Source organism: Chelonia mydas, chromosome 7 (assembly GCF_015237465.2).
Source record: "Chelonia mydas isolate rCheMyd1 chromosome 7, rCheMyd1.pri.v2, whole genome shotgun sequence".
NCBI classification, from domain to species: Eukaryota; Metazoa; Chordata; order Testudines; family Cheloniidae; genus Chelonia; species Chelonia mydas.
Genome location: NC_057853.1, coordinates 57,735,038 through 57,758,638, shown reverse-complemented (window position 1 = coordinate 57,758,638; position 23,601 = coordinate 57,735,038). Strand labels below are relative to the sequence as shown.

At 44.8% G+C, this 23,601-nt stretch overlaps 1 protein-coding gene across 4 annotated transcripts in view; it reads right to left on the bottom strand.

Annotated features, from left to right (window-relative positions):
* WDFY4 (WDFY family member 4) overlaps positions 1-23,601 on the bottom strand; it is a 250,741-nt gene that overhangs the window by 102,308 nt on the left and 124,832 nt on the right. For all 4 annotated transcript variants that reach the window (XM_037904402.2, XM_043552372.1, XM_043552374.1 and 1 more), the window contains exons 37-40: positions 22,509-22,747; positions 17,341-17,459; positions 15,466-15,657; positions 14,184-14,323 (exon numbers count right to left, since the gene is read on the bottom strand). In XM_037904402.2, the coding sequence (XP_037760330.1) occupies positions 14,184-14,323; positions 15,466-15,657; positions 17,341-17,459; positions 22,509-22,747 (690 nt within the window). The remainder of the gene's footprint in view (positions 1-14,183; positions 14,324-15,465; positions 15,658-17,340; positions 17,460-22,508; positions 22,748-23,601) is intronic.

The following is a 23,601-nucleotide window of genomic DNA, read 5'->3' as shown; positions in this document are numbered from 1 at the left end:
TGCTGAGGCTGGCTGGGACAAACACTGCACAAAGACCTCAGAAGTGCAGGGCAAGGTGAGGAGAGTACTCAAATGTATTGAGCACAGGAGAATATCCTCGGGGCAACTGGAAGAGAAGAGGGAAATACCCTGCTGCCAGGAAGGCACTGAATGCACAGCCTGTACAGGTGACGCTAAGGAGTGCTCCTTTCAGCCATCTCCTACAAATAAACCCCTGACTGCAGAAAGCCTGACTATCACACAAAGACCTCCATCCTACCAGAACCTCCCACACAGTGCTCTTCCAGGGGTCAGGGAGGTCAGATTGCACTGAGCTGAGTGTACTAATCCCAGCCCTTCTCAACCAAAAGCCATGAATCAGATGGGTAACTTTTAAATGCATGGACTCCATGCCACTTGGGCAGCGATTCCTCAAAGCAAACTGCCTAGCTGCTGCTGGCGCTGTGCTATAATTGAGTTAACACACAAGGTCTATGTGGTGCCGACTGCTGCTGGCAGAGAACCAGCTCCGTCCCCCTGCCGCGAAGTCCCATTTAGTGGTGTTTCCCTGCAGGAAGCTCCTGTTTTACACTGATGGAAGCCATTACATTTTGTTTGTGTGAAGCATCATTAAACCTGTAATCACAGTTGCGGCCTCACAAAACTAGTCCATAAATTCATATAAAACTCCCATAAAGACTGACCTAGACAGCAATCGCTTTCCCGTGCTGCCAAGATGGGCCCAGGGCAAAAGGGGAGCTCAGGTTCCAGCGTTACAGAACTATGGCAAAAACCACACAGATCAGACAAGAACCTCCTTTATGTGCCTGCAACGGCCAGAGACCCCCCAGAGTTCTGAAAGGCCAAGCCAGGTCAGTGATCCAGCGGCAGCCATTTCAAAGCAGTCCATGTTCGGCATTTCAGTGATGGTCCATCGCCCTCAGAGCTCTGATCCAGGACTCCCACGGACTTCCCTGGGCTCTGGATGAGGTTCCAGTCCCACAGGGTTTAGGTATGCTTTGGAGCTGGCAGGGCTTAGGTGTCTTTAGAGCTGACTCGGAGGGAAGAAGGGTTCCTCTAGCAACCATTTGTGGTCAGCTGGGGACTGGTATTGAAGCTGTATCCAACCATCCTCAACCAGAACCACCTATCCTGGAGCAAACCCCAGAGGATTACCACCACAAGACAAGCATGTGTTCACAAAATTAGAAGAATGGTAAAAAAAATCTAGGAGGTTAATGGGAGAGAAAAATTAATGCATCAGAGATGTACCCAGCAAAAGAGAGGGTAATTGCTAGGCACTGCGATAATATAAATAATAATATTAAACAGATATCTAGATATCTGATTACCATTTCTCCAATACTCTGACCAAAACCCATGCATCTGACCATGTTTTAAGAATATTAATAACTATACCAGGCTTGCTGTTGTCTGCTTTGAGTAAAGACAGAATGGTTTTCCAGTTTAAAAAAATCCCCAGAAACAATGTGTCCTGAACAAGATAAGGAGGTTTATCTTTTAACATAGCACCTTGCCCAGTGGATAAACACAATGGTGTTGTTGCAGCATATCTGGCTAAAACTAGAAGTGATAAATTTGTTTTTGTCATTGTTAATGTTGCATTGTCAGTATGTGGATGATAATAGTTTAAGATAGGGGCTGTCACATGCATGAGTTGATACAGGACTCACTGGGTCAAAGTCTCTAACCTGTGTTATGCAGGAGGTCAGACTAGATGATCATGGCAGTCCCTTATACCCTTAACATGAAGGAATACATCACCCTGCTACAAGTCCCACTTAGGGCTTCTCTACGTCAACATTTAGTTCATGGCAAACTGGGATGTGAATCTACCCTGCCCTAGCGCACTTTGATCTAGCCCTCTTTGCAACAGGACTAGATCAAGGCACGTTAACAAACTGTTAATGCATTATCAGCAGAGTCCACCTGGATAGTCAGTGCGTGGCAGGCAAATGCAGGGTAGATTCCCACCACAGCTTACTGAAAACTAAATATTCATATTGACAAGCCGTTAGATGACTTCTTCTTGTCACTTACATTACAAGTAGATTCAGGTTATTTTGCTGCTCACAAGTCCCCTGCCAATTTTTGTGGTTTTACGGTACAATTGGGTTTACAATTATATTTTCCTATTTTTAAAAAAATGTTTCCCTTCCCCCTTTTGTTGTGCAAAAGGCCCATGCAAACAAGGGGAATGTGACTAATGCTGGGGAAAGTGACTAATGCTGAGGAAAAGAGAAACAGACAGCACAAAGAACTGGCAAATGTACAACATAAGCAAACTGAAAGAACAGAGACGCATTTCTCCTAATCTCTGTCAGTGAGAGGAATCGGAGGTACTACTTGTAATAACTGCTCAGCGAGAAGTGTGACTATTAAGTTATCAATATCCTGCTCCACTGAGCTCTAGAAAGTTTTATAACTGATTTTTTTATATGACTTTTAAACACCACCACAGTCCACAAAAATTCAATCTTGCCATAACAAGCTCCCACTGCATGATACAGGTGCTGCATGGGTGACACACAGCTCTCTCCTAAAGAAACGTGATGTAATTGCAGCTCTGCACTTTGGTGCTTTCTTTAGAGGAATTATAGGCCCATAATACAATGATCCCTCTCACACACAGTACACTCCAAAGCCAGTAGCTCAGGAGAGGGGGGTTACAACCTAGGAGAAGTGCCAAATTGAGAGCCCAAGTGACTAAGATCCTCTGTCTGGGCTAATTCTGCATGGTGTTGAGTGCTCTGGCCCTGATCCAGCAATGCACACCTTTGCAGATGAGCAGTCCCATTGAAGTTAATGAGACTACTCATGCTTAAAGTGAGACATGTGATTAAGTGTTTTGCTGAATCAGGGCCTCCAACTGCTGATATGTGTCTGCAACTTTAATTCTTTTTGGGGGGTGGGGTAGGGGAATTTATAAAGCAGCTTTCAAGCCCACAGCACTTACATACATACAGCAAAAATAATACCTACCTCTTACATAGTGCTTTTCATCAGTGCATCTCAAAGCACTTTACAACAGAGGTCACCTCCATTTAACAGATGGGGAAACTGAGGCACAAGAAGGTGACATGACTTGCCCACAGTCACCCAGCAGGCCAGTGACAGAGACAGGAATAGAATCCATCTCTCTTGAGTCTCAATGCAGTGTTATATCGTTAGGCCCACTTCCCCTCAGGCAGCATAACGATCTCGAGGGTAGAATGTGGCAACAACCAGAACATTTAACAACGGTGCTGGAGAGAGCTGTTTCAGTCAAAGTTCAAGGAAAACCCTTGCTTTTATGAAAAGTAGGAGGGGAGATTTAATGTAGAAAAAAAAGTAGAGAGGACTTTGGTCATGTGAAAGAGATCTCACGTCTCAACTCATCTACTAGGTAAGCAAAAGAGCTGGTGGAATTTTTGTTTTCTTGTGGAAAATTTCAGCAAAAGAAATGTTAATTTTTGCCAAATTTCAGCAGAAAATGTGGACTTTTCATTTGGTTTCTAGCAACTGCACATCAAAAAATTTCAGCCCAAAACTGAAAAAAGTGTCAAAAACTGCCAAAAACCCAGTTTCCAGTCAAAATGTTTCAGCTTGAGGCGTTTTGGTCCCCCTTACCCTCCCCCCCAAAAAAATCATGTCAAAACCCCAATTTAACATTCAAAGGAAAAAAGTTTCAGCAGAAGATTTTCAGCGAGCTTTAGTAAAGAGCTGTTAAGATTAAGTTAAACTAGCCACCGTTGGAACTGATTTGCCAACCCATAACTCGGGAGAGGAGACCAAGGCAGCTTTAACTTGAGAAAGACAAGGTAGGAGAGACAATATCTTTTATTAGACTGACTTTTGTTGGTGAAACTGACAAGCTTTCAATCTCCTGACATCACCTCCCCCACCTTGTCTCTCTCATATCCTGGGACCAACCTGGCTATAACAACACTGCAAACAACAATGGAAGATACTGTATGTAACTTGACCATTGCTATGCCTGATACTATTCTAATAGGACTGATTTGACAGATGTCACATTTCCTATTGCTGGAAGGATCATTTCTCGTTTGGCTTTTCTTTTTTTTGCACATGAAAGTTTCCCAATCAGACCATAGATGTCTAAGTAATGCCTAGAGATTTTAAAGAGGACGCGCTTAAATTGGATGGAAAATTCCTGTCCAGTTCTAGGTGAAATGTTTACGCAAATAGTATCGGCACCAGCTGTAGTAGTTTGCACCTGGATGTATGATTTTAATATGGAGGTGTGGATACCACCTCCTATTCCATTCTGTTTGGGTTCACATACCATTCTGATCACACCACCACCTGAGTGCCTTCCAGAACTGCATGAAGCTACACGCTGGTGATTATTGAACTGATTCTCTCTTCGCTTACATGGGTTTTATCCCTGTGCAACGCTGATGACGTCAAAGGAGTTATTCCTGATTTACACCAGTAGGAAATAGAGAAGACTCAGGCCCTCTCCATGCTTTATGACGGTTCAGTCACATGTTTTATGTTGGGGAGGAGGAAATGAAGATGATCCTCGCTGTAGACTTCACAGCCCACCAACTCTCTCTCTCCACACCCTGATCTGAATAGCACTTCCTGAGGGAAAGCAACATGGATTTGAGCTGGAGAAATAACGGCAAAGAATATTCCGGCCTTTGTTCAGCAGGATTGAAGAGGTGAGTACAGATTGCATCGCAGGAGAGAATGATTCCAAAGATACAGGCAAGGGCAGATTTACTGGAAATCATGGAAACTTGGGTGTGACCATGTCAGAATTACTCCCATGATTAACGGGCATTCCTGGAGTATCACTGAAGTTGATGGGACTATGCATATGAGTAAGAAGCATTCCTATGACTACACTGCAGGATCAGGACCAATGTACTGATTGTTTTGATGGGTCAGGAATCAGTGTATGAAAGTATGTAATGCTGTTATACATACAGGAAGGGTTGGTGTCTAGCAATGGATTGGCTTTTAAACGTGTGCACCAACTTATTTTACTGGGGTGTGTTCTGTTGTACTATTTGGACTGGGTGGTAGACAGGTTTGTGGGTGGAAAGGCAACAACTGTAGGCAGAGTGACAGCTACAGCTGAGGTAGCATAAGCATTTCCATTCTAGGGCCCCTGATTCAGGAAAGCACTGTAAGTGTGAACTTAGACTCACTCATTTCAATGTTAAGGGCTTTAGTGCTTTCCTGATTTGGTTCCCAACAGGACATTTTCAGTTATTCATCACCTCAATCTTTTACTTATAGGCTGAAATCCATCACATTTGGTCTCAGTCTGGGAGTTTTGTGTTTTAAAAGTGTGAGGAGAAACTTTTCAGCCATTTCCAGAATGAAATAAGGAAAAATGCACTCCTCTCCCCCGGCCATTATAAAAACTTGGATTTTTTTAAACAGCTTTAGCTTGGTTCCTACATCACAGGGATTTCTTCCACTGGACTGGGAAACTGTTGTGCTTTTTCAAAGTTAGGAGAGTTTAAAAAGACACTTGGGGCATATGCACTGATTTTTGTAACACATGCAACACGTGCGCTTTCAATGTTCAACAGTCTCTGTGCCTGCTTCAGGGACTATTATCATAATGATCATTTATTACTTGTATTTCCGTAGCCCCTAGAAGCCAGTCATGAACCAAGAACCCCACTATGCTAGCCACTGTACAGATACAGAACAAAAAGTCAGTCCGGACATCAAAAAGTCCTTACAAGTAACAAACATACAAAACCCAAGACTGTATCATGGACAATTCACTTGCAAAAGAAAGGGGCTGAATTCCTCCATGGACAGCTCAACTGGCTCTATCACTCAGTCTAACCCCAGTGAAGGATGAATAGTTTTCCCCATTTTACAGACAGAGAAACCGAGGCACCGAGATTTGCCCCAAAGCAGATAGCAAATCAGTGGTAGCATGAGAAATAGATTGCAGAAGTCCTGACGCCCGGTCCTCTGCTCTAACCAATAAGCCACATTTAAGTCTTGCGATCAGATTTCTTTTCTAGTGACTTGCGGGGACAGAGAAAGCCAGATGGTCAGTTCGTAGCAAAGGGCACATTCTATTATTCATCAGGTTACAAATGTCAAGTTAAAGGAAAGGATGGTTTCTTTTAGCACAAAAAGAGAGTTGCTCTTTTTCACTAGCAGACACCCCCGTCATTGAGAGCTGTTGGCACGCTCTTATTAATCACAGCACTGTCATCACTGCATAGATTTGATTGTACGTTACATAGCCAAAACTCATTTAGCTTTTCAACAGACTGTAGCTCCAGAAGCTAAATGCTGCATGTAAGCCTTGTGCCTCGACCCTCTAGGAGGCTAATGCATACTGCCAACTGCTCCTAAGGATCATGGACAGATTCCTGGCATCACCAGTTAGCTGGGGAATAGCAAACTTAGTGAGAAAAAGCCCCAAATTTCAATTCACCACATACACAAGGGTGGCTTTGCAGAGGAAAAAACAGAAGTATGGTGTCTGTGTTTGACCTTAGAGGACAGAACTCCAGAGCATACTGCACAGCTAAAAGCAGACAGCATGGAAGCAGCATTGACTTTACAGCAATAAAAAAATTACCTAGGAAATTAACACAGGTAGACGTAGGCTATCTTCTAGTAGGCAGAGAACAAGCCTGGGGAACGGGACAGCTGGGTTCTCTAGTCCTGGCTCTGACAATGACTTCTTGTGCGAATTTGGGCAAGTCACTCAACCACCTTGTGCCTCAGTTTCTCCATCTTTAAAATGGGGATAATGACACTGACCTTCCTTGGCGGGGGGGGGGAGAGGGGGGAGTGAGTCTTTGGCATTGCTAACAATAAATACAACCAAGTCTCCTGCTTTCCCATACTTGTACTTCCCACTAGATCCACCCTTGCTATTAAAAAGAGTAACTTTATATAAAATATTTCATATAAGCAGTTCTGCCAATAGTCACACCACTTTCTATTCAGGCTTTTACGCTGCAACTATCACCATGGTGTCTAAGTGCAAAAAAAATTCACTCTGGAACTTCTGGAGTTTTGCAAATTTAAATTCTCCACCTCACAACTCCATCAGTGAGAATCTGGCAGATTTCCAGCCATTTTCCTAGGGTCATGTCTGCACTGCTGGACCTATTCCCTATCTAGTTTCTGGCCAGCTCACTCATGCAAAATACTTCCCACCACACATCTGCTTTCACCTCTGCTGAAACTTTGTATCTAGATCTCTAGACACACACATTTGAGTAGTCAGCATTTGCTGTTAAGCTTCTTCCTGCATGGAGAACTCTCCTGATCTCAATAAGGATCTGTTTATATCTACACAAATATAAATTGTCTAATCTTCACAGATTTCTGCCATTTGAATGTAAAACTTCACGAGAATATTGGCTCTGAATATTAGACTCAAACCCTGAAGCCCCTCTAAATCTGATCCAGTAATACTCTGTTGTTTAAAAGGAAAATACTTCTGGGAAAAAACCCAGAAAATATCCATTCAAGGAAATACTTTTTCATATGATGTGTGATTAAACTGTGGAACTCACTGCTACAGGATGTCATTGAGGCCAAAAACTTAATAATATTCAAACAGAGATTGATCCCTATATGGAGAACAGGAATGTCCAGAGTTATCATAATTAGTGACGGTAGGATATTAGAATGGATACTAAACTTCCTGCGTGAGGGCTTAAAACTGCTCTCTAATAGAGATCAGGATGTGACAATGTTGGTTGGGGGAGGGGTAGGTTATCTCACATCTGCTGTTGTAGGGTTCTTGCACCATCCTTGGAAACATTTGGTTCTGGGCACTGTCAGAGACAGGATACTGGGCTAGACAGACCTCAGGCTGATCCTATCTAACCACGCTTATGTGCTTATAAATGGCACCTTCATTACCAATTTCGCATAAAAATAGTTACTTTAAAAGGATATATAGATTCTTTATATTTAAGATAGTATGGCGATTGGTTCCATGCGATGACAGATACATAGACCGACCTCTATTAATTCTTAATATGCACAGATCTTATATTATTTCCCTTACATTCCTCATATGAAGGTGATAACTGAGCACAGTGACTTGGATATGTTTGTTTGAGAGGAACTAAAAAGTTTTTTTGTTTAAAGTTTCTTTAATTTTCTCCAGCTTGCCACAGGCCAGTGCAATTTAGCTGTGAGTCAATTATCAAACAAGACAATAATATTATAATGGGAATTGTTCAATATACATCATTAATAGCAAAGTGCCTGCTTTCATTGCAGGGGGAAAAAAGTTATGTTGCTATGAGCAGTTTTAAAATGAATATGAAATTCCACACTTCCCTTGTGCATTTAATGGCATGCTAATTTACATTTTAATTACTTCCTAAGAAATCAAAGCATTTGTTGACAGTAGAACATAATGTCAACTTCACGGTGCACTGTTGGTGGATGCTTAATGAACTTAATTAGATAATTAGTTATGTTAATTATCCTTCTATTACAAAGATAAAGATGTTACACAAATGATGCACTTTGCAAAGAAATTTCATAATTATATGTTTGCTTGTTTTAGTTTGGTTTGAAATAACTGAGAAAAGGCCAAACAGAACGACTGGTAAGAAAAATATTTGCTTTAAAGTGTTTTTGGTTCATCTACCCCCATCTTCAGTTCACACGCTTTGTAGGCTGCTATAATCAACAGGTTCCTTCTGCCTCTAAAATGTTCTGTAGAAATCAGCAGGTTCTCCATTTCAGTTCAAATCCCTTGCTCCCCCCCCCTAACAGTATTTATCTCCTTGCTTGAGCACCTATATAGCTTACTGCTCAGAACAGGCAGGCTCTCTTTCCGCTGTGGTGTCTCCAACACTGTTCGGGAAGTGGGGTGCAAACATCAACCCTGATTTCCAATCCAGAGAGGAGGAAGGACTGGCTTGTGGTTAAGAAATCCCTGGGATTCAGGATAGCTGGGTTCTGCCACTGTGTAACCCTGGGAAAGCTCCAGGGTCTTTCTGTGCCTCAGTTCCCCATCTGTGCAATGGAACGAACATTCCTCTGCCTAGTGGGGTGTTGTAAGGCTGTGGTGATGGGGGCATGTAGGTACCTAGCCAGAGGAATCATAAAGAATATACGTGCCACAGTTACAGCAGTGCAATCTCACTGAAATCAAGGGGCCCTGTTCTACCCTCAGTCACAACTAGGGTGACCAGATGTCCCGATTTTATAGCGACTGTCCCAATATTCAGGGCTTTTTCTTATATAGGGACCTATTAACCCCCACCCCCTGTCCTGATTTTTCACGCTTGCTGTCTGGTCACCCTAGTCACAACCCTGCCCTGCCTCCGCTGCTTGTGGGTTTAATGCAAGTGCTGATTACATTCTATTGAATGCTAGGATCTAGCAGTCAGATTGAGGGGTGCTGGGTCATTGACCACACAGCCACAAAAGAGGTCTGAGGAGGGGCGGCACACTCTACTGGCTGCTCCCAGCATGCCAGAGACAGGCTCCCCACTGTGCTGCTTCTGCTCCACTTGCTGACGTGACTTCAGTACTAGACACCCCCCAAGAAGCAGTACTGTGCCTGGCCGCATACACAAGAGTCCAAGATGAGTGAAGACTCTTTGCACCCTCTGTTCACCTCAAGCTCCCACAATGGCCGAGGCACAATCTGGCCCTCTCTACAGATGCAGTTTGGGTGTGCTACGTCCATCTGCCAATGCAATTTTGCACCTTCCTGTGGAAGAGACTAAAAAATGACTAAAAAGCTAGTCTGCTGTTTCTGCTCTCGCAGCGTAAGTAGCCCGGGCTCAGCTTAAGCTTTTTATTCTGCAGTTCAGAGTTTAAAAGATTTATTTTTCCCCAGCCCCTCAAGGCATCTGTGCCTTGGAGGGGAAAAAAAGAACATACACACTGAACTAGAAAAAGAATAAGGAACCCATTACAATTGTCTCTGTTAAAGGAGCCAAACAAAATTAATCAACCAACATTAACCCTAAAATCAAATCTAAATATAATCCTAATACTCCTTCCCCCAACACCAAAATCCTGCGCAAGCAGATGTGCTGAGGGTCAACAGACTGGCTGGCAGATCAGAACCCTGCAGGACCAAGCACGAGAGCCCTCGCGGCAGATAAGCTCTCATCCTACACTCCCCTCTGAGATGGCTCTGAAAGGCAGGAATGGAGCTAGACATGGGAAAATCCTTCCCCCTCTGCCAGCTGACAGATCTCAAAGAATCGCATGGCTTGGCACAGCGCTCCTGTGGCTCCTGCATGGTTATTCAGGCTTCCAAGTAGGAAAAATGGAGCAATTACCAGACTGTGCTCCTTCTCTCCCTCCTCCCACAAACGCCATCAATTGGCTTTGCAAACTCTTCTTTAACCCTGCACACGTTCTGCAACAAATGCACAGGAGCGGGGGGTGGCTAGTGGACAGAGCTGGGGCATGAATGAGAGAGCCCACCCAGCCTTTAGGAGAGTTGCTTAGCCTCTCTGTCCATTACAGTACCCACTGATGAACAGCCGGGCAGTGGAAACGGGGGGTTGATTCATTGTTTGTAAAGCACTGAGATCCTGGGGTGAAAGGTGCAGCAGGAATGGCGAGCCAGCTGGTGTAAATCAGCACAGCTCAATGGATTAGGATTACTTTATGACCAACAATTTGGAAAAAAAAAAGCTATTAGAAATGTATTTTTATCACATCAAAGACGGGTACTTCTCCACCTTCTATTAGCTACATTCTGGGGAGCAGAGGAATGGATTTAATAACCCAACCAGATCCCTTTCATCTGTGGTTTCTGTGAGGTAAATCCTGAGGGCCTCACTAAGTTTTTACTGACTCAGGGAAATTTCCCCTTGATTCCAACAGGACTTTTGCTCAATTAGGGTCCACAGGACTTAGCCCTGAGTAAAAAGAAGCAGGAATTTTGTACTTGGCCCTAGGATGTTTGGATTTTAAGGTTTTTTCCCCTACTATTTAACCAGTGGTCCTACATTTTTTATCTTATCTTACCATAGGGTTTCATACCACCACCCCTCACCACAGTACCTGAGTGGCTTCCACATAAAACCAACGGGGCTCCATGGACTCCCTGGCCCTTACCCCTTTTCAAGGTCAAAAGCGCTTGGGGTAGAGTTGGTTGTTCTAAGATTTTTCCCCAAGAAAGACAGGACAATACATGAAGGACAATCCCTTTACAGCACATCTTGGAACAACCAGAGTCTTTGAAGAAAGATAAGAAAAGATAAAGTTTATGACCAACATTGTCAAACTGAGGTGCCTAAAAGTAGCCACCTACATAAAAACAGCCTGGTTTTCACAGCTGCTAAGCACCCCCAGCAGCCACTAAAATTAATGAGACGTTGCAAGTACTCAGCACCCTCTGAAACTAGGTCACTTTTATTTAGTGTCTAAATGTGGATTTCAAAGCATAACTTTAGGTGGCCATTTAAAAAGAAAAGGCCCTAAATTTGAAAACATTGGCCACAGGTAGCACATACGAGACTGACAGGTTCATTAACAATAGGCTTGGAATATGGAGAGTTTGATCTCATGCTTTATTTCCCCTTCATAAATAGAATGTAATCTTCTTGATTCAGACCCCCTGGGTGGAGACCTGACATCCTGACCAATTAGCTCTCCTGATTAAGAGAAGAATCTGAGCTTTTCAAGCAGCATGAAAAGACATAACACTATGCACAATATAGCACTGAAAACAAATGCAAGGACAACTAACAAGTGAGAATCCCTACATGTCATCCCCCTTTTTCCTTCTCCATAGACTTTATTTGGCAATAAGGAGAAAAGAGCAGAGGTCAAAATTTGATACCAAGTTCAATTCCACGTAACCCTAGGCACTGCCAGTATGCTGCCCACTAAGTATCATTTCCATACAGTCCCAACTTGGCAGCAGGTATTCCCATTCATTAATATTTAGCTAAACCAGTTCTGGGAACTGTACCAAAGCAGCAGCCCTCCTGACCAAAGGCCAACTCCTGCCCACCTTACTCATGTGAGCAGTGCCACTGAAAAAGGTAGAGATGGGTCTGGCCACATGAGTTATGTTATATCTGCAACTAAACCATGGGTTCCATCTGCTGAAGTCAAAGGGAACTTTGCCAATGAGCTCAACGGGGTGAGATTGCCAAAAGCACCTAAGTGAGTTGGGAGCACAATGATTGCCAATGTGATCTCAGTTTCTAACTCACTTAGGCACTTCTGAAGATTCCCCCATATACTCTATGAATGGATCCTGTATAGAGGGACTGTTGCAGGCTGCAGAGAAGCTTGGAGATCCATTTTCCCGCTTCTCAAGTAGGTCTGGCTGAAAAGTGCTGTTAACTCTCGCAAAGAGAAGTTGGAGGGAGAAGAACATTTGGAACTGTCATTTTGTGTCTCAGTGCGAGGAACAATTTGTCAGCGCTGCAGAGCTGTCAGTCGCTGACATGATAAGGAATAACACCGAATGAGTAATGTTTCCTCCAACCCAGCTCCTTTAATTACAAGCCTCTCCCTTGCAGAAGAAAGACAGAAGATGCAGAAACACCAATTTCATGCACTTGTGCCTGAATAATGTCTCCATGCTGCCTTTTCCAGATGGCAACCTTTTCACTGGAGGAACTAATGATGTGGGCATATTTAGGGAAAAACCAATAACGGAGTCTTTAACCTTCAACAGCAAAAAGCATGTTGTACAAAATGTTCCTTGGGATACATTAACAAATATCAATTACATTGCTCACTGAGGTGTAATCAGCTGTAATAATCAAAATTAATTTTAAAAAATAATTAAACAGACCCCAGGGCAAATAGTCGGTGCTCTGGCAGCATGACATCACAGGCTACATGTGTACCTGGGAAGAAGTTGCTCGCTCTGTAACCAACAAAGAGATCTGAAGCAATGAGTAGGATGTTATTCAGAGAAACCTTGGTGAGTACTGTGGTTATATGAGGGCCGCCATCTTGGCTGACACAGTGGGGACTGAACTGGGGACCCTACACAGATAAAAGCATGGGGTGGTGCAGCTTGATGTAAGGAGCCTGGCCAGGCACCCCAGCTGGGGCTGTAACAGAGCCATCTCCTCTGCCAATCAGCAAGGGAGGGTAGAGACCGATAACACACTCACCAGTGGATTAAATCCAGGATCCTAGGGGCTGGAACGCATTGCCCAGGATACCCTCCCAATGCACTGCACCCTGCCCTGCAGCATCCTCCGTCACTCTATGCCAGGGGCTATTTAAGAAGTGTTTGCTAACAGCTAACAGCCACTAACCTGTGCTCTTTACTGGTGATATGGACAAGTGTCCGCTAGGTGCTTGGAGGGAGCCATGACCCCATTATTGCTTCCCAGCCAGAGAGGATAGGAGTGCTCTGCTAACATGGTCCGATCCCAGCTAATCCAGACTCACTCCTCTTGGGCAGCTGCATGGACAGTCTGGCTGTCCTTGTCTTTCCCTGAGAACAGCTGTGGAGCTGGTGGGGTAGTGACATGCATCCCCTCTGGTCCCATGCCTGGTATACACACTCCTCCTCCCAGCCTGCCTAGTCCCCAAGGAGGGGCCTCCAGCGTGGGCAGAGGAGGAGAGGATAGTGCCATGGAGGCAGCTGATGGGGCCCCCTGTACCACGTCAAGAGAGATGGGGTCCACATAGTGATCTAAACCAGAAGTAGCAGCAACACCTGGGAATGCCTCACCCCTCTCGTCAGTGGGAGAGTGCAATGTTCTATTCTTATTTTCTGCAATTAGGCCTCCATGCAGCAAGGTGTGTAAGCACACACCTAACTTTAAACCCACTGGGACTAATCAAAGGTTTAAATTTAGGCATGCAATTAAGTGTCTTGCTAAATGAGAGCCTTACTTGATTAAAAGCCTTTTAATAAAGAGATGTTACCAACAAACAAGATTGGAACCAAGCCTGAGATGAAAGGAGAGCCTAGAGGTCAACTACAAGACCTGGGCTTAAAGCTGGGTGAGGTTCTCTGGCCTCTTCTATGCAGGAGATCAGACAAGATCATCATGATGGTCATTTCTAGCCTGAACATCTATGAATGGAAGCTTAATGCAGATGCCTATAATTACTACTATACTTATCCCTATAATTATATAATTACTAACGTGATTCTTATGAGAACACCCCAGGCAATCTTAGCTGATGCCTCCTGAACCCAGCCATCCATCCCCCTAAGCTTCCGAGAGTGAGATGTAGGCTAATAATAGGGAAATAGAAATTACCTCAGATTTGCACACTGTTTCCTTTACATTCTTGCCAGGCATCAACCTCATAGCCGAAGACAAGCTTTCGCTCCAGGAACTGGACTTGCTCTGGGACTGGGCTGGCATTGCTTTACTTTGGAGAGTCTTCTTCTCAGATGCTGTAGACCAGAAAATAAAATGCTTAGGAAGGAAAAGTGGACCCAGGTCTTGAGCATGAGTGGCAGGCTGGCATCTGCATGGGACATGACCCAGTACCATGGTGCAAACTCCACATGCTTTATCTCTGTGCTATCTCACTCACTCATCAGCATGTGCTTCTCAGGCCCTGTAGCCGATGGACCATGTACTACCTCAGACCACACGCTGTACAATTCTGTGGCCAAACATGGTTGCAACCAGCTTCTACTACAAAGCCCTATTTTAGTATCTCCATAAGCTTGGTTAGGGTAAGCCCCACCTCATCCCCACCAACCCACCTGTACTACTTTATTTCTAACAAAACTAATGGGGTCCAATGTACTCCAGGCGTAAACTCATTGACCTCAAGAGAAGACACTGGAGGCAAATTAACCCAACATCTCCAAGTGTCGCCCTCTGCAGAGATGGGAAGCACCATCAGGAAAACCCTTACAAGAGCTTCTCAGCTTTTCAAATACTGAAGCGAATGTCAGGAATCACGGGGTAATTCATCTGCAGAGAAGCTCACTCTGCTTATCTCCAAATGTCTGTGGGTGAGATTTGTATGGGGCTCTACTCAGCCCTTACTCAGGTTATATTCAGTCTGGTACTTATTCCTGGGGATGTAAGATCCCCTGGAGATGGGAAGCAATGGTGGCTTTGTGCCTTTGGGATTGTGGGCTGCTTCAGGGGGCCAAAATGGCCCCGGCATAAATTAGAGCAGCCCTGGGGGTGCTCTAATGCACAGCAGCTTCCCAACCGCTGCTCTTTAATCTGGAGTAGCTCAGAATCACTGCAGTGGTATATGCTGCCCTGGCATGGCCATTTCTGAGGAGCCCTATGCTGTGTGATTGCACTAGGGGAATCCTCTTCCAACTCCTTGTGGCACCAAGCCAATGCCTGTACATCACCAGAGCAGTGTAAAGGGGATGCATGTGGGACAGAATCCCTCCTTCTAACTCTGGAGTTGGACTGAGAAAACACAGAGTGAGGACCCAAGGTATCTGGCCTATGATGTGCAATGGGAGACTATAACTGAGGCGTCAGCATCCTTCCATTAATCGGGATGCTTCCTGCAATGCCTTTGCTCACTGAGGTAAGTGCTCCATTAAAGAACAGAGACCTATGAAGTGCTGCCAAGCCTTTGTCATCGTCTCTTCCCACAGAGGAGTGATCTCGGCTATCTTCACTTCCTTCTCTCTGTCTCCCGGCTTCACAGAGAGATCTATCTTGTAGGTGTCCTCCAGGGCCTGCCGCCTCTGAGAAATGAGCTGCTTCCAGGTGACTTCGACTGTTTTCAGAATCTCTTGCTGAACTAGAAACCAAAGAGTTGTCAATGAGGAATGACCTTCTGTTTGAGAATGTGAAGTCAGCAGCGTAGGAGCCAAAAGTGCCTCTCTGTTATACTGGTGCCAATCTGAAGTGACTCTATTGAAGCCACTGGAGTTACTCTAGATTATCACCATTTTGTGCCTCTTAGCTTCACTACCAACTCCCTTGTGGAAAATCAATAGGACCTTTCTTCCTCCATATCCAACCCCCAAAATACCAGTGGGAGTAACAGCTGATTCGATCATGCATTGCTCTGGATAAGCACCTGATCAGCTGTCTATGGACACTTAACATTTGAAATATAAGGTTTAAAGCATGTATAGGACATTTTTTAATCCTTGAGACAGCGTCAATAGAAATCCTGGCAGGATGTGAGCCACGCATCAGGGACTGTAAAACTGTTGTGGCCATTGTGACTGGCTATTCTACATGGAGATGCAGAGCTATTTTGCTGACTCACTCTGGAAACCAGACCAATTAGATCACAGCAGGAGTATAAAAAATTGAGCCTCTCTCTAAGGCAAAGGAGAACTCAGGGGAGGGTTAAATAGTTCAGCTGGGAAAAATCCTAGAAATAGCCAGCTCTAAAGGAAAGTCAGGCTAGGATTTATGTTTGTGGTTATCTAAAAATAACAGGATACCTCAAAAGGGTGTGTGTGTGGGGGTATACTTTTGGACAATAACCTCTGATGTGAGTGCTCTGTGGAGAGCAGAGATAGCTTACACCGCCTTAAAGAGAAGCGGAGTCAGTGAGCTAAAATACCCCTTGTGAAATTTCCTGATATTTAACAAGTGTTAGACCAAGGTAGAAATTGCCGAGTGTCCTGCTCTCCCAGTTGGCTGGGCTGCCAGACTGCTGGTGCTACAAATGCTGTCACTTTGCAGGAACAACGGCAACTGACAGCGGGAGGCTCAGAAATGTCAATTTTAATTAAAAGCTTCATTTCCCAGCACAGGCCCTTTCTCGCCCCTGTCCTGGGAGAGGGGCAACTCGCCGGGGGAGGCTCCGGGGGCTGCTGTGCTGAGCAGAACGAGAGTGGCAGCTCTCTCAGAACAGGGAGCCTTTTAAAGTAAAGTAAATTGCACAGAAAAGCTGCTTCAAATGCCCAGTTCAGCGCAGCAGCCCACGGAGCAGAGTCACCCCTCTCCCAGCACCGGTGTAGGGGGAAGGAGCTGCGCTGGGAAATGAAGCTTTTAATTATAATTGGTATATCTGAGCCTCCTGCTGTCAGCTGCCATTGTTCCTGCAAAGTGAAAGCATTTGTGGCACCACCAATCCTCACAGGGGTTTGTGTACTATAGAAGGCTTACTGTACCCATTTCACAGATGGGAAAACTGAGGCACTGTAAGACTGCCCAGCATCACAGCAGATCTCAGGATCAGAACTGGAACTAGGATTGTGGAGATACTAACTCCTACTATCATTCTCTGACCACCACATCACAGTTCCCTCTGGTCTCTGAGGTAGCTGTTACATAGCAAAATATCGTCTTATTTCCATTGTTGTATGCAGTGTTGCTGTAGCTGTGCTGATCCCAAGGTATTAGAGAGACACCTTGTCTTTCCTATTTCCAAGCACTCGTCAAAGTTGCTTGAAAGGTCCCTTTAGACCCACTCCTTGTCATGCTCCTCTGGGGACAGTGAATTCCTTGGGTCATACATTACCATCGCCCGCAGCAGCGTGACTGTCCCCTCTTCCCTTCTCCTCTTCACTTGGGGCCAGGAAAATTTGGCGATAGGAAGCTACTGTTGGTTTTGCATCCACGCCAAACCCTTCTGGATAGCTGGAGCAAACAGAACAACAGGCAGCATGAGAAACCCAGACCCTTTCAGCATCCCATCAATGTGAAGAAAACAAACACTGCACACTCCAGGGATTTCCACCTAACCTCTTATGTTTTATTTACTCAAAAGCCAATATTCCCCACCCTCTATACCTACAATAATCAGAGCCCACAGCATTTTTCATTTGTAGTTCTCAAAGTACTTTAAAAAGGAGGTCAGTAACATTAGTCTCATTTTACAGATGGGGAAACTGAGGCACACAGAGGCACAGTGATTGGACCAACATCACCTAGCATGCCAATGGCTAAGCTGGGAATAGAGCCCAGATCTCCAAAGTCCCAGTCCAGTGCTCTACCCATTAGGCCACATTGCCTCCCCTCCTGTACTTAAGGTATGAGGCAAAATCACTACAGAGCCACAATTGAGCTTCTGATGACTGATAAAGGCCCAATAGTGTTTGCCACCATCACACTGATGGCTCTCTCTTGCGAGCTATATACCCCTTTCCCCCACCCTTCATCTGTTCTGTCTATTTAGACTGTCAGCTCTTCGTGGCAGGGACTGTCTACTGCTCTGTGTCTGTACAGCACCTAGCATAATGGGTCCCTGCTCTTGGTTGATCCATAGCAAAGACCTAGTGAACGTGGCTGACAATAGTAATGATGGTGCTACCACCAAAAGCGTTGAGACCCGTAACAAACAAGCCTTTGGGTTCAAAAAAGAACTAGATAAGTCCATGGAGGATAGGTCCATCAATGGCTATTAGCCAGGATGGGCAGGGATGGTGTCCCTAGCTTCTGTTTGCCAGAAGCTGGGAATGGGCAACAGGGGATGGATCACTTGATGATTACCTGTTCTGTTCATTCCCTCTGGGGCACCTGGCATTGGCCACCATTGGAAGACCGGATACTGGGCTAGATGGACCTTTGGTTTGACCCAGTATGACGGTTCTTATGTTCTTAAACCTTTTTTTGGAGTGAGTTTACCACAGTATGGGGTAGCAGGAGGCAGGAAATTCAGAGGTAAGGTGACAGTTAAAAGAAATCCAACCATGGTAAGGTAAGAAAAGGACAGCATATGAACAACCTTAACTCTGCCCTGTAGTGATGCCATAAACAGAAGAATAATGGGGAAAAAATCTGATCCGTGTCTAAAAATCAGTTTAATTTAATGTGGGTCCACAAACACTACAATGCCCTAATCATAGTGGTATGTTATTGGATGGCGTCACTACAGGGCAGAGTTAAGTCTGTTATGGAACTGTGACAAAGTTCTTCCTCTACCTTGGTGGGTCTTGTGCTTATGGGTGGATTTTCTCATCTTGGAGCTTCACAGCAGCCCTCAGCTTGGCCGTTTTTCTGAACCCACAGTCCAGGTCGACTCCTCCTGTGTCTGATCAGGAGTTGGGAGGTTTGGGGGGAACCCGGGCCCGCCCTCTACTCCGGGTTCCAGCCCAGGGCCCTGTGGAATGCAGCTGTCTAGAGTGCCTCCTGGAACAGCTGTGCAACAGCTACAACTCCCTGGGCTACTTCCCCATGGCCTCCTCCCAACACCTTCTTTATCCTCACCATAGGACCTTCCTCCTGGTGTCTGATAATGCTTGTACACCTCAGTCCTCCAACAGTTCGCGTTCTCACTCTCAGCTCCTAGTGCCTCTTGCTCCCAGCTCCTCACACACACACCACAAACTGAAGTGAGCTCCTTTTTAAAACCCAGGTGCCCTGATTAGCCTGCCTTAATTGATTCTAGCAGCTTCTTGATTGGCTGCAGGTGTTCTAATCAGCCTGTCTGTCTTAATTGTCTCCAGAAGGTTCCTGATTGTTCTGGAACTTTCCCTGTTACCTTACCCAGGGAAAAGGGACCTACTTAACCTGGGGCTAATATATCTGCCTTCTATTACTCTCCTGTAGCCATCTGGCCCGACCCTGTCACAGTACCTTACATGGGCATTTCTTACACTTAAAAGTAATCCAAAGATGCGAAGGTAACAGTAACCCCAAATTTCCTTGGTTTGTCGTGCCTGGTTTTAGGATAATTGCAGTGTTGTTATAATGTTTTTTACCTTTACGTTACTGCTACATACTCTCAACCTTAACCGTTTTTGTCTAGGAATTATTAAATTGGAATAAGAACAAAAACAGATCTGAAAAAGCCATGTGGAAAAGTGGCCCACCTCAAATGTTCTATTGTTTCACTGGATTCAGTTTAGCTAGGATACATTAAATGGATTCCTAAACCTCTACAGAGCACAGAAAGTAACTAGTTCTAGCACCATGCTGATGAATAAAGAAATGCCAAGCACTTGCTTCTTTTGCCAAAAAGACTCTAAAGTTACTCTGCAACTAAAGTTAGTAAAAATTCCTTGGGTATATCACCTGTGAGAAAAGTCAACATGCTGGAGGGGGGGATCCTAGCACTGCTGAAGTCATCAGCAAAACTCCCTTTGATTTCAACAGAGTCAGGACTTCATCCCCGGTGTCCAAGAAGCAGTAATAATAGCAATGAACTCAGAGATGCTTCAAAAGACTCATGCATTGGCTTTCTTTGCTTTAAATCTAGCAGCACAGGAACTGCCATGCTGGAGCAGAATGGTCCATCTGAGTCCTCAGTCTCCAAAATTAACCAGTAACAGATGCTCCCAGAGAACGGCCACCTAAATGCACATGTAATGCATCTGAACAGTAGTATTATATCATGAGGAGAAACGATTTCCAGACTCCCATCTGGTGAGGAGCTGGTAGGTCAATCCCAATAAAATCAACCCAAGCTCATGCAACTGCAGCTGTTTTTCTCATCAGCAGAGGCCGATCGTAATCTGACCATTGCTGGGAATGCACAGCAGATGCATAAAAATGCTCATAAAAATCCAATTCACAGTAGCAGTTAAAGAATCTGTTATACAGTCTACAGGGTAGTCCCTGTTTGCCCTCAGGAGCTTTCACCAATTCCTCAGCTATCTAATCCTGTTTTGCCTACTAAATAATTTGCTTCAATATTATCCTGCAGCAGTGAGAAACTCATGTTCACAGTATGTTGGGGGTGGGGGGGAGTATTTCTTTTCATCCGGCTGTTGGTGTGGTGCCTTTAAATTCCATCCACACCTCCTGAGGCCCCCTTCTGTGTGCAGAATTCTTGAGGATGCAACCACTGCAGTATTCTGCTTTTCTGCAGTTCACAAGAAGCACCGTGATCTAATGGTCAGAGCGAGGGATGAGTCAGGACAACGACTCACTGTATGACCTGGAGCAAATCACTTTACATCTCTGTGCAGATTCCTCACCTGTCACATGGAGTGGCAATGCATTGTCACCACTGTAAATGTGCTTTGAGATGCTCAGGGGTAGGGTGCTGTAGTAGTGCCAAGTTTTACAGTGTATAGAAATTAAAGAGGAGCCCTGTTTAATTTCTCTGTTATTCCTAGAATTCCTTCTTTTTGTTCTGCGGGGACAGACACAGCCTTGCCTGTCTCCTTTACAGAGATCATACTCAGTAATGATTTCCGCCCCCCCCCCACCTTCATTTTTGCTTTCTGGAGAATTTCATGTAGCAGCAGAAAACCCCAGAATCCAAGCACAAGACATAATAATCAGGGACGAACAAAGCCATTTGGATGAAATAGGAACCAGCCATGACTTTTCCCAGATACAAGTGACATCCACATATGCTCTTTTGTGTTGTTGTCGTCGTCAACAGAAGGTTCAGAAATGATCTGCTTTTCATTTGCACGTTTCTCTCTGCTAGCTATGAGCCTACCCCAATTACCTCTGAAGTGGCCTTGAATCTGAATGTTGTAGCTGGCCCCTACGCATATTCCCCCCCAAAGCTGTTCATTAGCTTATAGTGAAAGTTGCTACCCATGTTACAAAAGATGACGTGCTGTTACCAGAAACACCCAAACAGTGAACACTGCGGAAATCACACACAACGATTACACCAACAATGCCTACTGCTAGTTTTCCGCACACCAGAGAAAAATCCTCACAGATCAGCTCCCAATGAACCCGATCTGCCCTGCAACAAAACATTCCCTGACAACTTCAAAACGCGCACCAACACTAGTCAGCCATCCCATAACCTTCTCACACAGAGTCTGATCCTGCACCCATTGAAACCAATGACAAGACTCCCAGTGAATTCAATGGGCGCAGGACCATGCCCACAAAAAAAACCATCCCTAGGTTTGGAGGGATATTTGAAGTCTAGAGACATACTTTCAGACTGGGCCCAGGTCTAGTCTCTGTAATTGCATGTTCTGGCCTCAGCTGGAAGGGGCAGTGCCAACACACCATAGGAAAGCTTATTCTTGTGAGATACCTAGACCAAGTTCTGAGCCATCAGAGTTTTTAGACGGGTCAGATAAAATTCAGATCCGTTGGGTGTTTTTCTGGAGGTTTACCCAATCACTTTTCAAAATAACAAATGGAAATCAAGAGTTCCATTGCTAATACCCGATGCTTCTCATTATACATACTATTGTATATAGTTTTTAGACAACACCTTAGCAATATAACTGGTAGAAGTTGTTCCATCGAATTGTGTTGGTTTTTTTTTTTTTTTTAGGAAAACAGTTTTTTGACTACACAGAATTTTTCACAAAAACATGCCATTTTCAACTGAACACTTTCAGGTTCTCATAAAAATATTGACATTTTAAAATATTTTTTCGTCTTGTTGAAACTGAAATTAAGAAATGCGTTTTACGTTTTTGTCAAAAGCTTTCATGAGGGAAAAAAACCCCATGTTCCCATGCAACTCAATTTAGTAATCTTAATGGGAGCAAATCAGTAAGGACCCGTGGGCCCATGCAAGCAATTACACATGTAGCACCAGACTATTAGATTGGGCCAGTAATTTGTTAGGATGTAGTACATCCTAAATCCCAGATCCTGCGAGGCACTGAGTGCTCTCAACTTCCACAGTTCAGAACATTTGGCACCATGACCTTGAAAGAGCATGTGAAATCTTTCCTATTCTGTGTGCACCGCCCACTGCAATAAACATCAGGAGAGAAAGTTAATCAGAAGTCACACCGAGCGCAGTGCATGTACCTCCCAGAGCTCAGCTGACACAGACAGTGCATAAGGCAGATGGTGAAACTAATATTTGAGTTGTAAGTTGCAAAGATGATGTCCCATTGCTCCTGCAGGGTGTGGAGGGTGTTCCGGAGACTCAGCTGTTCAGGCAGTGATTGCTGCGGCCTGGACAGACAATACAGGATGGCTCGGTTTAAACTGCTGTACAGGGTGCTGATGACAGTTTCCTTTTGGGAAAAGGTGTTCTCCATGACCTGTTAAAACACAGCAAAGCATGATCTGGCACACGGCTGGTACAAGACCCTCTTCCCCTCCACTTCACCTCTCCCACTTGGGCTTCTGTACGCTCATTCCACCCTGATGTCCCCTATGATCTATGGGACAAAACCATTCCACCACTGAAGTCCCTGGGAGTTACAACAGGGATAAATCTGGCCCTGTTAAAGAGAGGAAGCTTTTAAACACTGACACTTTCATTGTCTCCCAAGGTGACTATTTGTCTTTGTGGAGGGAAGGAGGGTCTTGAACAATGGAATTTTCAAAAGCACCTAAGTGACTCAGGAGCAAAATTCCCAGGGTCCTTCAGTGGGACTTGTGCTCCTCAGGCACTCCTGAAAATTGCACCCACTATTAATTGATTCATAGGCAACAATCCGGGTGAATCAAAGTGTGTCTAAGCTGTTGCAGGTAACAACTTGTCCCAGCTCCCTTGGCACTTAAGTTACCCCAGTGCAGATATTCTCAGAGGTAGGCTCGGACCCAGTTACCACCATGTAACTTACTCTCCCATGCATACTAATTCTTGTTTAGTTTGAGGACCAAGTTCAGCCTGGTCCTTACACAGATGCACAGTGAGGCAGGGGGCACAGGAGCCTTTCCCTTTGTGCAGCCCACATAACATCCAGGCAGGCTTGCAGCCCCGGCACTCTGAGGAAACACAGTTCCCTCCTTATTCCTCTGGATCTTGAAGCAGCCCACAAGGGGCAGGTAGGAGGCCATTTCCTGATGCACCAGTGGTGTTAACCCAAAGGGCATGCCGATTTCATCCACCTGCTCCATCCTATTATATATTTGTTGCTGCTATTTTGGCACTGTGCAAGAGACAGAA